Source organism: Echinops telfairi, unplaced genomic scaffold, assembly GCF_000313985.2.
Source record: "Echinops telfairi isolate 266 unplaced genomic scaffold, ASM31398v2 ScPeMD7_2;HRSCAF=8, whole genome shotgun sequence".
NCBI classification, from domain to species: Eukaryota; Metazoa; Chordata; class Mammalia; order Afrosoricida; family Tenrecidae; genus Echinops; species Echinops telfairi.
In genome coordinates, this window is record NW_022103898.1 from 3,796,806 (window position 1) to 3,809,534 (window position 12,729).

The window sequence follows — 12,729 nt, forward strand, 5'->3', positions numbered from 1 at the left end:
CCTAGGTGAACCCACAGGGAGCCCACGCATTACTCAGGGCAGCCGTGGGCACCCTTCCTCTGAGGATGGCGCTCTGTCCTGAGTCCCGGGGACCCCCGACTCAGCTCAGAGTTGGTGGAAGAGGCGCCCTGGTCCTGGGTGGGAGGGGGACAAAGGTGGGGAAGCAGAGACAGGAGACAGAGGTGGCTGCAGAGACTGGCTCCTGCAGGCGCCGATCTGCTGGGCCCAGCGGGTGGGAGATGCTCTCTTTCACGGCGGTGCTGCAGGGAGGTACAGGTCCACTGGCTACAGGTCCTGCCCCAGGGGCTTAGCCAGAACCCCGCCCACCTACACACCTGAGGGCTCCACCCAGGTCTGCTCCCAGGTCCCTGCCCAACTCCACATGTGGGGCCCACTTACCTTCAAGCCCTGGCCCCACCTACCTCCATACCCAAGACCACCCACCCCATCACCTCCACACCCCTGGGTGCCAAGCACCTCCAGACCTGGGGCAGCCCATGCTTCCTTGTGCACCAGGCTGAAGCCTGAGACTGAAAGCGTAGGTGGGTGACATACGTCCCACAAGCCACCACGGGGCTCAGTCACGGAGGGAGCGGCAGCATGGCCAGCCTGGATGGGAGACGAACAGCGGCCGAGAGTCACTGAGTTTCCTGTTACTTTATTCTCAGCTGGCCGCACGGGGCAGGCCCGCGGGAGGGCCCCCAGCAGTCTGCCCTAGGCTCTCCGCCAGTTTGGCAAGGACGCCCAGTGGGCCGAGCTCTTTGGTATCCTGGCGGCAGCAGCCCCTGGGCCAGCCCCCATGTAGGCTGGTGGCCGTCTGAGCACAGCGCTGGAGGCGGGTGGCCAGAGGCGGCAGTCGGCTCACTTCTTGTAGTGGTTGGGGGCGTCGGCGAAGGCGTACTTGAGGCGGTAGGCCTCGGCCAGCAGTAGGCTCACGTCCTCGTCCCCCCAGGCGGCGGTGGGCAGGTTCTGGAGGAAGAGCAGCAGCTCCTGCACAGGGGGAGATGGGGGGCGGGGGGGGGCACTCAGGACACTGGGTGCTGAAGGAAGCCCAGCAAGGAAGGGGGCCTGCACTCTAGCCCCAACCCCAGCACTGTGCAGGGAGACCCCTGCCCTCTATGCAGATGGTGCTGTGGCCACTGGGCCTACCGAGCTTGTCCCTCAGTCCAATCCTTCCATCCCATTCCCCACCCCACCTTATCCCCACCCCCAGGGCAGGAGAGGGCAGAATGCAGAATGGGAGCCAGGGAGTCACGGGGGTGTCAGAGCATGGGTGCAACAAGCTGGACTCTCCAGGGGAGGGGGGGGCACTCCCAGCAGCTGGCCAGTGACCGGCTAGCCCCCCTGCCCTGTGGTGGCACAGACAAGTCGGGGTCCCAGTAGTGGCCTGCAGGGCTCTCCCCAACTGACACTCACTGCCTGGCCCCACAGCTGCCACAGAGGGCAGGTGTGTGTGGGGGGGATGGCGCACGGGGGATGGGAGTGGGGGGATGTCTTTTGGCCTGTCCTCTCCAACTGCTTGGCGTTGGGCCTCCCTCCTATCGAAGGAACAGCTGTTTCTCCCCTGGGCTAGTTCCTGCCCTCCCACAGCCAGGTCCCCTCAAGCGCGCAGGGCAAGCGGCACGGTATGACCCTGGAGCCAACTCCCCTTCTCGGAGCCCCTTCTCAGCTGTAGGACAGGGGCAGGGGTCTCTACCTGGACCTCACAGGCAGCTTAGCTCCTTGAGCACAGCTCCTGCTCCAGTGCTGGCTGGGGCTGGCCCTTGGCCACAAACATGTCACCTCCCTTCCCTGTATCCTCCTTTGGGGGTCTGCAGCCACGTTTCCCATCCTCCCCCATGTCCCCCCTCAGTGGCCCCGGGTCACATGTCCCCACCCTCCCTGAGTCCAGCTCTCCAATCACAGGAGTGAGAGCTGCTGGCCGCTCCCCCACCCCCCGCCCAACTAACAGCTGCTTTGCTGTAGTGGTGAAAGTAAGTCCCTCCCTCCGTCCCATCTCCTTCTGCATTTTGGATACTTTCTGCGGGCCTTTAAATTGAATTCACGGAGCCAATTTCCCCGGCAAGATATCCCCAGGGACATATCAACATCAATCTGTTGTCTCCCACCATTAGATGCGACTTACACGGGTGCCAATCCAATTCCGAGCAGGTCATAAATAAATACCTTTGGTTTTATTTTTAATCCACTTCGCTTCATATTATCATGACCTCGCTCCTCGCAAGGTGAGAAGCAATACCCCGCCAGCTCGGGAGGGCAGCAGCTCTGCACACTCAATTTCAGAATCTATTTAGTGCCGGGCTGCAGGACGGAGCAGGAATGGAAATGGCCCGGCCCGGCGTCCGGGGCTGCCAGGAGGGACGGTCCACCAGCTGACCTTTCCGCAGGCGGAGAACACGGCCATCTTCAGGCCTGGGTTTCTCTGAAAGGCCCATCCCGAGGGATGCAAGACTGGGCAGGGCCCCCCACCCCCCCCCCACCCCCGCTCAGGTGAGGGGCTGGCCTCCAGATATGCCACTGGGACACCCTGAGGGGTGTGGCCCCCAAGACTGTACCAGCTGGCCATGGGGAGGGGCCAAAGAGGGGTTCATCAGACATAGACTGTGGGCAGCCAGCGAGGTGGCCTTGACCTCCATTTTGCCCAGCAGGGCTGTGGCCCCGAGGTACAAGAAGGTGACGGCAAGGTCAGCCCCTAGGCAGGGCCTCCTACCATGTCGGGGACCCAGCTCCTGAGACACCCGCTTCTCACTGGCTTTGTGGAGGTGCTGCCTCAGCTCCCCGAGACACCCCACTTTCCCAGAGTTGTGTGCTAGATATGTTCTGAGCCTCCTGCCTTTCTCTGCACATGAGTGTGTGTGTACATGCATGTACATACATGCACATACACATGACCATGTGTGTGCATGTGAGTGATTGTGCCCATGAGCATGTACATGTGCGTATATATACAAGCACCAGTGTGTGCACATGTGTGCATGCAGGTACCATGTGTGTGTGCACATGTAAATACTGAGTCAGAGGAGGGAATGGCTGGCACCTGTGAGCAAGCAGGGGACAAGGTGGCCGGCCCCAGCAAGGTCACCCATTCCTGTGATGGCTCACATGCTCCCACACAGGACGCTCCGATCCCAACCACCCAGAGTGAAGAAGGGGCAGTGCCGTGGGCACGTGCAGGAGGGAGCGCCTTCCCTCTGTCTAACGTCTCTGCTGGCTCCCCTGCCCTCCGCCAGGCGCCAGGTTCATGGAGACAGAATGATGCAGGCCTGAGAACACAGGCCTGTAGCTGCCCGCACAGCTCACCACAAAGCTCTACCTTTCTCTCGTTCCGTGTACGGAGGGGCAAATGTGGGGTCGATCCACAGTGACTCCCACGTGGGCAGAGAGCCAGGCCTGTCGGCAGAGGCATTTCTCAGAGGGTTCAAATTGCCTGCCTTTGGCCAGAAGGCTACCGCCACCAGCGATGCCCACGGCTGAAATGCCCTTACCCGCCCACCCTGAGGCATAGTGAATACAGGGGGGGCTGCTAACTGCAAGACCAGCAGTTCAAAACCAGCAGCTGCTCCTCAGTAGCAGCCCCATGCCACACAGTATGTCACCATACATTCGGGCTACGTCACAAAACAGGCTTTACCAGAGGAAGTTGGTTGCCGAGAGAGGAGGCCACCAGTCCAGGACTTGAACCTGGGCCTCGGACCAAGAACCATGGCCTGGCCAGGCAGCACACAGGGGCCCTTCTAAGGGAGGCCACCTGCAGGCCCGTGCAAATGACTGCTCCTGGACTCACTGAGCTCCGTGGCCGTGACTGGCAGCCCCCGAGGGCTGAGGGCATGCTACAACAGGGAAGGAGCTTGGTGACTGGTCTCACGGTTCACCCACTCTGTTCCCTGTTCCTCACACCGTGAAAGTCACACACTTTCCCCAGGTGCTCAGTCTGTCCTCTCGCCCACGAAGCCAGGAAGGGCAGTTCAGGGTGGCGAAAGCCTCCCGAGGGGACCTTAAGCAACAGCACAGAACACGAGAGACACGTGACCACAGCAGGCACCTTTACAGAAACGAGGGCGCCCTCCCACGGGACCCGCCGGGGCCCCTCAGAGGTGAGGCAAGGACTCTGTTCCAGGTGTGCACACGTTCCTGGAACCTCGCCCTCAGCTATCTGGTGCCTGGGCCCTGCCACTGTGGGACTCCTGGCCAGGCTGAGGGCCCAGGACTGCCGGCTGCCCAGCCCAAGCCTCCAAACGTGTCACGGCCTTGCACGGGAGTCTTCTCACTGTAAGCCCGGGGCAGGGCCAGGTGTCGGTGAAGCTCCCGCGTGTAGAACTCGCCAAAGCTGAGGAAAGGGAGTGGAGGCCATGACTGAGGCTCCCACCAACCCAGCCAGTAGGGGTAGGTGTGGGCACACCTTGCTGGCCACTGAGGTCACCCTTGCCCAGGCCTTTCTCGCATTTGGCCAAACCTGCTCGCCCCAGAGGGCACCCTCTGCAGGCCTGGCCACCCTACCAGGCTACAGGGGCAGCTAGGCAGGGGCAGAGTGGTCCTAGAGAGCGTGTGATAGTTGCACCTGGCCGCCAGAGGACAGCGTGGCCAGAGGCAGAGGGGATTCCCAGCAAGGACAATGCCCAGCCAGCCACGACCTCATTCTGGGCCCCAGCAGACAGGCCTGCTTCAGAACGGAGAGAGCGGGGAGTCGGACCCCTACACCCACCCACTGCCTCGTGGCTGAAAAGGGCGGCTGCTGCCCTGGTGACATAGAGGTTACGTGCCGGGCTGCTAACCACAAGATCAGCAGTTTGAAACCACTAACTGAGCTGAGGAAGAAAGATGGACTTTCTACTCCTGCGGAGAGTTCAGTGTGGGAAACCCCCCCCCCCCCAATCCACACGCAGGGCTTCATCCGGGGCAGCGTGTGATCGGACAGTGACTGTGGGGACATGACTGGCACGGGGAGCACACAGACCCACAGACCGACATTTCAGAGTGAGGGCCTCCGCAGGAGAGGCTGTGCTGTGCGACCGGAGGTATCCCATCATTTGGCTCTGGGCCAGGCTGTAAGCTGGGGATGGGGTGGTGGTGGTGGGGGGGTATTATTACCAGCAGGAACGAGGTTTATTACAACGGAATTATTTGGAGACACAACCCAGAGCCCCTCCCACAGTGGTGGTAGCGAGGCTTGAACACAAATGTGTGTAGTCTCGTATGTGCGCGTGTGACAGGGGGGCAGGTGCACCCCAGCCCCCCAGGCCAGGCCTCAGGCCCCCTGCAAGGGGCTGAGAGCAGGGAGGAGAGGCGAGCAGACCCGCAGGACTCGAAGTCCAGGGCTCAGAGACCCAGTGGTCCCTGGACTCCTGGGAATGACACGCTTGGGTGCAGAGGGCACCACAGTGGCCACACCCACAGAGGGGATGAGGGCAGAGACACACACACACACAAACAAACACACACGCACACCTGGGGCCAATCGCAAACGTGTCCCTTCTAAAGCACCCACCTGTGACACCACACCCACACTTTCCACCACGACATTCCACCTTCCTGGAAGTTTCCCTCTGGCTAATGCCGTGGCCTCAGAGTGCCGGGCACATTCTTTTATTCAGCGCCACTCTGTCCCTGAGCAAGCAGGACACCCAGCCTCTGGCCATGCCCCCAACGGACCCCACTGTGAGTGGCCCCAGGAACTCACACTGGGGTGCTGCTATGGGGCCGGGACACAGGGTGTGCCACACCAGCACTTCCATCAGCCCCGCCAGGCAGGTGCCACACCGCCACGTCCCTGTGGACACAGATAAACGAGAAGAACAAACACCCCTTCTTTGCAGGAGAAATGACAGGGTCCTCCCTCCTTCTGCTCAGAAAACAAGCCCCGACAAGAGGGCACCCGCCCCCCGCCCCACCGTGTTTGCCCTGAAATGTGCTCACACTCTCAGGTGACAAGGGGGGGTGGGGTGGCTCGGTGGCTCCCTGGGCCCCCAACACTGATGTGAGGGTCTTGTTCTCAGCCTGTCTGTCCCAGAGGGCCACACTGAGGCCCTGGGTCCCCAAAGCGCCCCTTCCTCTTGGTCTTTAGAGAGCCCCTAACCTCCCTCCCTTGGCCTTGGGATGGGAGAGTACAGAGCCAGCAGCATCCAGGGGGACATGGGGTTTGGGGGAGACCTGGGCTCTGGGGGCACAGAGGGCAGGTGGGGTGAGATGGCTGAGCTCCAGCTCTGGGGCACACTTGAAGTCCACCTTGGAGCCCCCAGGCACAAAAAGACCCACTCCCGTCCAGGCTGGCTGTGGGGCTATCTCCCTCCTCGGGACGCTGCCCGTCATCACAGAGGTGAGGGCACAATCTGATGGCCTGCAGCCAGGTCACAGCATGGACAAGGTGCTGTGGGAGCAGGGCTGAGTGGGAAGGAGGCTGTACGGGAACTACAGAGACCTGGGTGGGCCATGAGCTGGGGGTGGAGAAGGGAGGGCTGAGGGGCCATGGGTGGCTCACAGAGCTGCTGAGCTCAGGAAAGAGGGTGGGCAGGAGAAGGGGCGGGCAGGCAGACAGAGGGGCCTGGGGAAGGGTCACCAGCCCTGGATTTGGAGTCCCTGCCCAAGCGTTGTAACCTGACATGGGGTGGTTAGCTGCACAGCAGACCAGGCATGACCTTTCTGTGGGACGAGACACAACAACCAGGCAGGGGTCCAGGGTGGAGCTGTTACTGCAGGCTCTGTGAGGCTGCAGCCTCCCCACACAGCATACGCACCCCGCCCGCTGCCTCTCCTCGTGGCCTGCCCAGATGACCCAGGAAGTAGCAAATGCCATCCCCGTTGGCCCACTGGGTGGACACATCGTGCAGTGTCCCCACCAGCAAACCCATCCCTGTCCCCACTGAACCTGCACTCAACTGGCACAATGTCCCCAATAGATGGCTCCAAACCCATACACCTGAGACACGACCCAGTTTGGGCACTAGGTGCTCTGCGATGTGTTTGGGAGACCACGTGCATTGAGGGCGTGGCCTAAAGAACCACTTGTGGGACACAAATGGGGGACGGTCAGGCCTCATACAAGTCATTCTGAGTCAGAAACAGAGAAAAGGGCCTGCCCCCAGGCCACAGAGGATGGAGCTAGCTTGGCCCACTCCCCAGACTACTACAGAGGAGGGAGCCTTCTCCCCACCCCCAACCCCCGGCCAGCTGAAGAGGGAGGTTGCCACCCTGGCCCCAGCCAACAGAGAGGCACTTGGACTCCCAGCCTGTGTGCCTGTGTGCTGCAGACGGGCCTGGCAGCCCTCCAGCCATGCTGCACAGCACAGGCAAGGCTAGGCAGAGGCTGTGAGCTGAGGTGAAGATCTAAGGGCCCAAGCTGTAATTACATTCCTTCAGGGACTGAACAGATGAGCTTCTCCAAGTTTATCTGCCTCCGATATCAAACACCATTAATGAGATAATAAGGGCTTTCCAATTAATGACGTGAATGGTGGGTGCAGTTTTTTCTGTAATGGCAAGACTAATCCACGGCAGAGAGGGAGACAGGCTGGTGGCATGCTCCGCTCCCGGCTGCTCCACCTCACCTGTAGGTGGGTTCTGGGGGGCGCAGGCGGGAGCTTCCAGAAGGCAAGAATGCAGGGACCCAGGCGGGACGGGGACCCAGCAGAGCTCTCTGGGGAGAGGAAGTCTTCCTGTAAGGCCTGGGGGGAGGGGGGGGTTGGGGAAGAGAAGGAGGGTGTGGGCGGCGTGTCTGTCCTTCAGTGGCCCCTGTGACAGCTGCTTGGGGAGACGGAGGTTGACCAGAAACACCACCCTCCAGGGACCCAGGGGTCAGGTGAGTAGCAATGGCACCCCAGGGACTCAGCAGCAGCTGGGCCTGGCCAGGTCTGAAGCCAGCCTGTGGGCTCCCCACCCCACGCCCAGTGTGGCCCTGCTCAGCTCACAGAGCCTGCTGGCCCCATCTCTAGGGCACCCGGGGACCTTCCCTGTGACCTTGGAGGACTGGCTGGTCCCAAGGAAACTGAAAGGCATTGCAGAGGGATGATTTAATAAAAGCACAGTGTGTCAGAACAAAGTCCGGGCCTGAAATGGATTTTCTGCAGGGAGCACAGACCGTGGAAGCCGTAACAACTGCCCCAGGGGCTCCAGTCGTAAAGGGACAACGGTCACAGGCCAGTATGACCAGAGCAGCAGGGGGCTCGCGCGCACCCTCTTCATGGGAGTCAGCTGCTGCACGGCACAAGGGAGAGGGCCAGGGGCACACCACAGAGGACCAGGGACCTGGAGCATGGGGTTGGGTTGCCCTGTGCACACCCCTTGTCACACTGTGCTTTGCTGTGCTGTGCAGTGTGGTGTGGCTTAGGGTACCAGGAAGGAGGTGCTCTGGTAGGGCTGGCACAAGTTCTCTTGTTTCCACAGAGAAAGCCCTGGATGCTCTGGGGCTCAGAGGGCCTGTCCACCGCCCTTTAACCTGGTCTCCGTTCTGCCCACTCCTCTGATCAATCACTCTGCTACCACGGTGGCAATGAAACTTCCCGGTGTCTGCAGTCAGCAGTGACGGCCGTCACATGCCGCGTGACCACACTGGAGGTCTGATTTAATAAGGAGGGCCAGTTCCGGAGTCTGAGTGGACAGAAGCCTGCTGGTATCTCTGTGCGGGTGTGCAAGGGTGAGAGCCCTCATCAGATGGCCTTCCCTCAGCTGTCTGTCCACAGTCCCCTTGGAACCCCTGTCCCTGGACCCTCAGGAGGGTGGACACCAAGGAGCATGAGGGCAGGCGGTCTTCCCAGAGCTTGGGACATGGAGGGACCCAGAGGGTGGCCTGAGGCTGAGTGAGCAGTGGTCCCAGGAGCTACCACCCTTCCCAATCCCACTACTGGTTGGCCTGCTCCCCAGAGACACCATGACACAGACTGTAGGTCCTGGTTCCCCATTCCTCAGGCAGGGTAATATGGGACAGGGGGGCTCTGCCACTACTATTCTTGGCAACACCAAGCCCACTCACCCCTCAGTGCCCCACAAACCAATGCCAGCCCTCACTACACTACACACCAGACCAACCCTCACTATGTCACACGTCAACCCCAACCCACGCTACACCACACTCCAGCCCCAACCCACAGTGGGTGACACATGAACCCTGACCCCCAGTACACCACACGAGGCCAGCCTCACTACACCTGACCCCAGTGCCAACCCTAACTCTACCACTCACCAACCCAAACCACAGTACACCACATACCAACACCAACCCACACTGTACCACATAAACACCAGCTCCTATGACCCAGCAAACCATGCTAACCCACACGACACCACACACCACGCCAATGCCACATGAGATTAAATACATACCAGGCCAATCCCAGTACTACACCACACACCAACACCACACTAGACCACACCAACATCAACCCACACTATAGAACACATCAGACCAACCTACATGTCACAGCAATGCCAACCCCACGTCGACAGTACAACCAGTCACCCACAGAAGCACAACCAGTGTGGCAGTGACAACATCTGTCAACTTGAGCAAAGGGGTGGAGTCAACCCTGTCAATCAGGTCATGACCAATCATGCCTCTGTGGGGCATGGCCTTCTCCTGAGGATTCTGGGAACTTGTTCTTCCTCTCTGGAAGTGGGCCACACACTCATACTGCCCTCCCTTTCCTGCTGTTGAGACACTCAGAGAGCTGAGGAGCCACGTGGAGACCTGCACCAGCCAGCAGTGAGATGCCTCCAACACCACTGGATCCACAAGACCGTCTACACACTGGCCTGAGATCTTCCTGCATTCTGCATCATTGCATGTACTGCGTGGGTCTAAAGAGAACTGTATGGACTAGTATTGGACATATGGGCTAATCTCGGACGTATGGACTTGATCTGGACTGGGCTGGGATGTTTTCTCCGTGTACAACTGCTCTTGTGTAGAAAGCTCTCTCTCATACACATGAGTCTCCCTGGATCTGTTTCTCTGGTCCACCCGGACTCACACACCAGGCACAACAGTCTATTTTAGAGACCAGTTTCCAATTGACTCAGTTTTGTCTTTGTGTCTTAGGACGATAAAGAAAGAGACTCTTGATCTTTACTTTGGCATTTCGTGACATTTGCTGCTTCGAGTAAGCACAGGATGAAATACAAACCTGTGTGAAGCCATCAGCCATCGCTCCAGAATACAATGCCTGGTAGATAGAGCGCTCAGCTGCACGACGCCAGGTGAGCTCTGTGCCCACGGTTAACAAGACAGCAGGCCCAGTTTGGGGAGAGAGGTGAGTACACAGATGCAGAATACAGAAGGCCTGGGGGCTACACAGGTGCAAGGATTTGGGTTGGGGGCCAATAGGAGACCCTAGACTCCGCCAGAACACCAGCATGGGTGGCTGTCAGGCTCCTAAGGTCCTGGAGGCCAAGCCACAAGACCCTCCTGGGCTGGGGTCTCCACCTATGCAAATTCCTCGCTCAATGCCTATCACTGCCAGGGTCCTGGACGTCCACACGAGGCAGTGCACCTGCTAACGAGTGTGGCTGTGAGGCTTCTCACAACAAAAGGATGCCAAGGTCTGGGGCCAGCGAGGGGACATGGCCCTGTGTCAAGTCTAAAGGGCAGCTGCTGCCTGAGGCCGCAGGCTGCACACACAGACTCCTATGGGTCTTCTCAACACGAAGCCTTCTAGACAAGAGGAGAGTCTCGCCAAGTAGCTCCTCTCACCACATGGTCTTCTCACCAAGAGGGTCTCCCCACCGAGAGAGCCTTCCCACCAAGAAAGCCTTTTCACCAAGAGGGTCTTCCCACCAAGAGAGCCTTCTAACCAAGAGGGTCTTCCCACCAAGAGAGCCTTCTAACCAAGAGGGTCTTCCCACCAAGAGAGCCTTCTAACCAAGAGGGTCTTCCCACCAAGACAGCCTTCTAACCAAGAGGGTCTTCCCACCAAGAGAGCCTTCCCACCAAGACAGCCTTCTAACCAAGAGGGTCTTCCCACCAAGAAAGCCTTTTCACCAAGAGGGTCTTCCCACCAAGAGAGCCTTCTAACCAAGAGAGTCTTCCCACCAAGAAAGCCTTCCCACCAAGAGAGCCTTCTAAGCAAGAGGGTCTTCCCACCAAGAAAGCCTTCTCACCAAGAAAGCCTTCCCACGAAGAGAGCCTTCCCACCAAGAGAACTTTCTCACCAAGAGCCTTCCAACGAAGAGAGTCTTCCCACCAATAGTCTTCTAACCAAGAGGGTCTTCCCAACAAGATAGGCTAACCAAGAGAGCCTTCCCACCAAGAGAGTCTTCTCACCAAGAGAACCTTCTCACCAAGAGAGCCATCCCACCAAGAGAACTTTCTCACCAAGAGCCTTCCAACCAAGAGGGTCTTCCCACCAAGAGTCTTCTAACTGAGAGGGTCTTCCCACCAAGAGGGCCTTCCCACCAAGAGAGCCTTCTAACCAAGAGGGTCTTCCCACCAAGAGTCTTCCAACCAAGAAGGTCTTCCCACCAAGAAGGTCTTCCCACCAAGAAAGCCTTCTAACCAAGAGGGTCTTCCTACCAAGAGAGCCTTCTCACCCAGACAGCCCTCAGACGTTCTTCCTGGCTGCTTCCAGATCAAACACTCTGAGGTCTGTGGTGACCACGCACACAGAACTCTTAAAGAGAGACTTCGTCCTGTGGAGCAGGGTCAGCAGGGGACCCGAGAGGATGGACTCAAGGGATGGGGGTAGCCTAGGAGTCCAGTGGGGTGTCAGAGGTCACAAATCTAATCCAGCTTGTACTGGGGTAACTCACAGTGGAGCCCCACTGCCCCTCCTCTATAGCTGGGGAAACAGAGAGCCAGGAAAGAGGTCGGGGCAGGGACTCGCAGGCAGGACTGTGAGTGGTGGACAGCTGCATGGCCACCTAGCCACACCAAAAGCCGCAGCCCGAACATACGGACTGTTCCCTGGTGAGGTCACCATTCTTCAGAGGTGACCAAGCGTGGCCTTCACTCAGACCCCATGGGCCTCAGCCTCAGGGAAGACTGCCTTTGTCCGAAGTCCCGGCTGTTCCCCATGCACCCCACCCCTCACTGAGCCATGAAGCATGGCCAGTGGCCCAGCTTGCCAGGGTTTGATGGACACACGGGGAAAGCAGCACTGACCCTGACCCCACACCTGGGGAGCACCCTGTGACATCTGACAGGGCCACCTCAGCTAGCTGGGCAGGAGTGGCCCTGCCTGCCCTCCCTGCCCCACCCCCTACACCACCAATCCCGGCCAACCCAAATAGGATATGAGGCCAGGGAGGGCCAGCCACCAAGAGGGCCAGGGTCATAGCAGGGATCGGGGTAGGTGGGAAGGTCAGGCATAGGCCTGGACTTTGGGGGAGAGAGGGACACATTTTTCTTTACTCTGAATGCAGTGCCCACTCTCCCAGTGAGCAGCTCAATGGGGCTAAACACCCCTTTGCTCGGCTCCCCCACCATATCCCTTCAGGATGGTCCTCAGTTCTGCTTTGGGACATGTGTTCAGCCTGGGACCTGGGGTGGTTCTCTGGGTCAAGGGAATGAGAGGGGGCAGGCGGGTAGCCCTCAGGTAACACCCCAGCACTTCACAGAGCCCAGGGTGGGAGTGCAGTACCCTGCCAGGGACTTCACCACTCCACTCAGTGGTAGAGAGACGCCGGGCAGACGGGGGCAGGTGGCGGGGACAGGAGAAGTCCAACAACGGCCGAGGAGCACCCTGGGAGTGCTCAGACATGGCCGGCCAGCAGCTGATGGGCAGCAGCGTTTAGAGGGAGAAAGAG

General features: G+C 59.5%; 1 protein-coding gene across 1 annotated transcript in view; it reads right to left on the reverse strand.

Annotated features, from left to right (window-relative positions):
• Positions 1–642: 642 nt before the first annotated feature.
• TBC1D22A (TBC1 domain family member 22A) overlaps positions 643–12,729 on the reverse strand; it is a 134,652-nt gene continuing 122,565 nt past the window's right edge. The window contains exon 12 of the mRNA XM_045290684.1: positions 643–990. Coding sequence (XP_045146619.1) covers positions 862–990 — 129 coding nt within the window. The 3' untranslated portion in view covers positions 643–861. The remainder of the gene's footprint in view (positions 991–12,729) is intronic.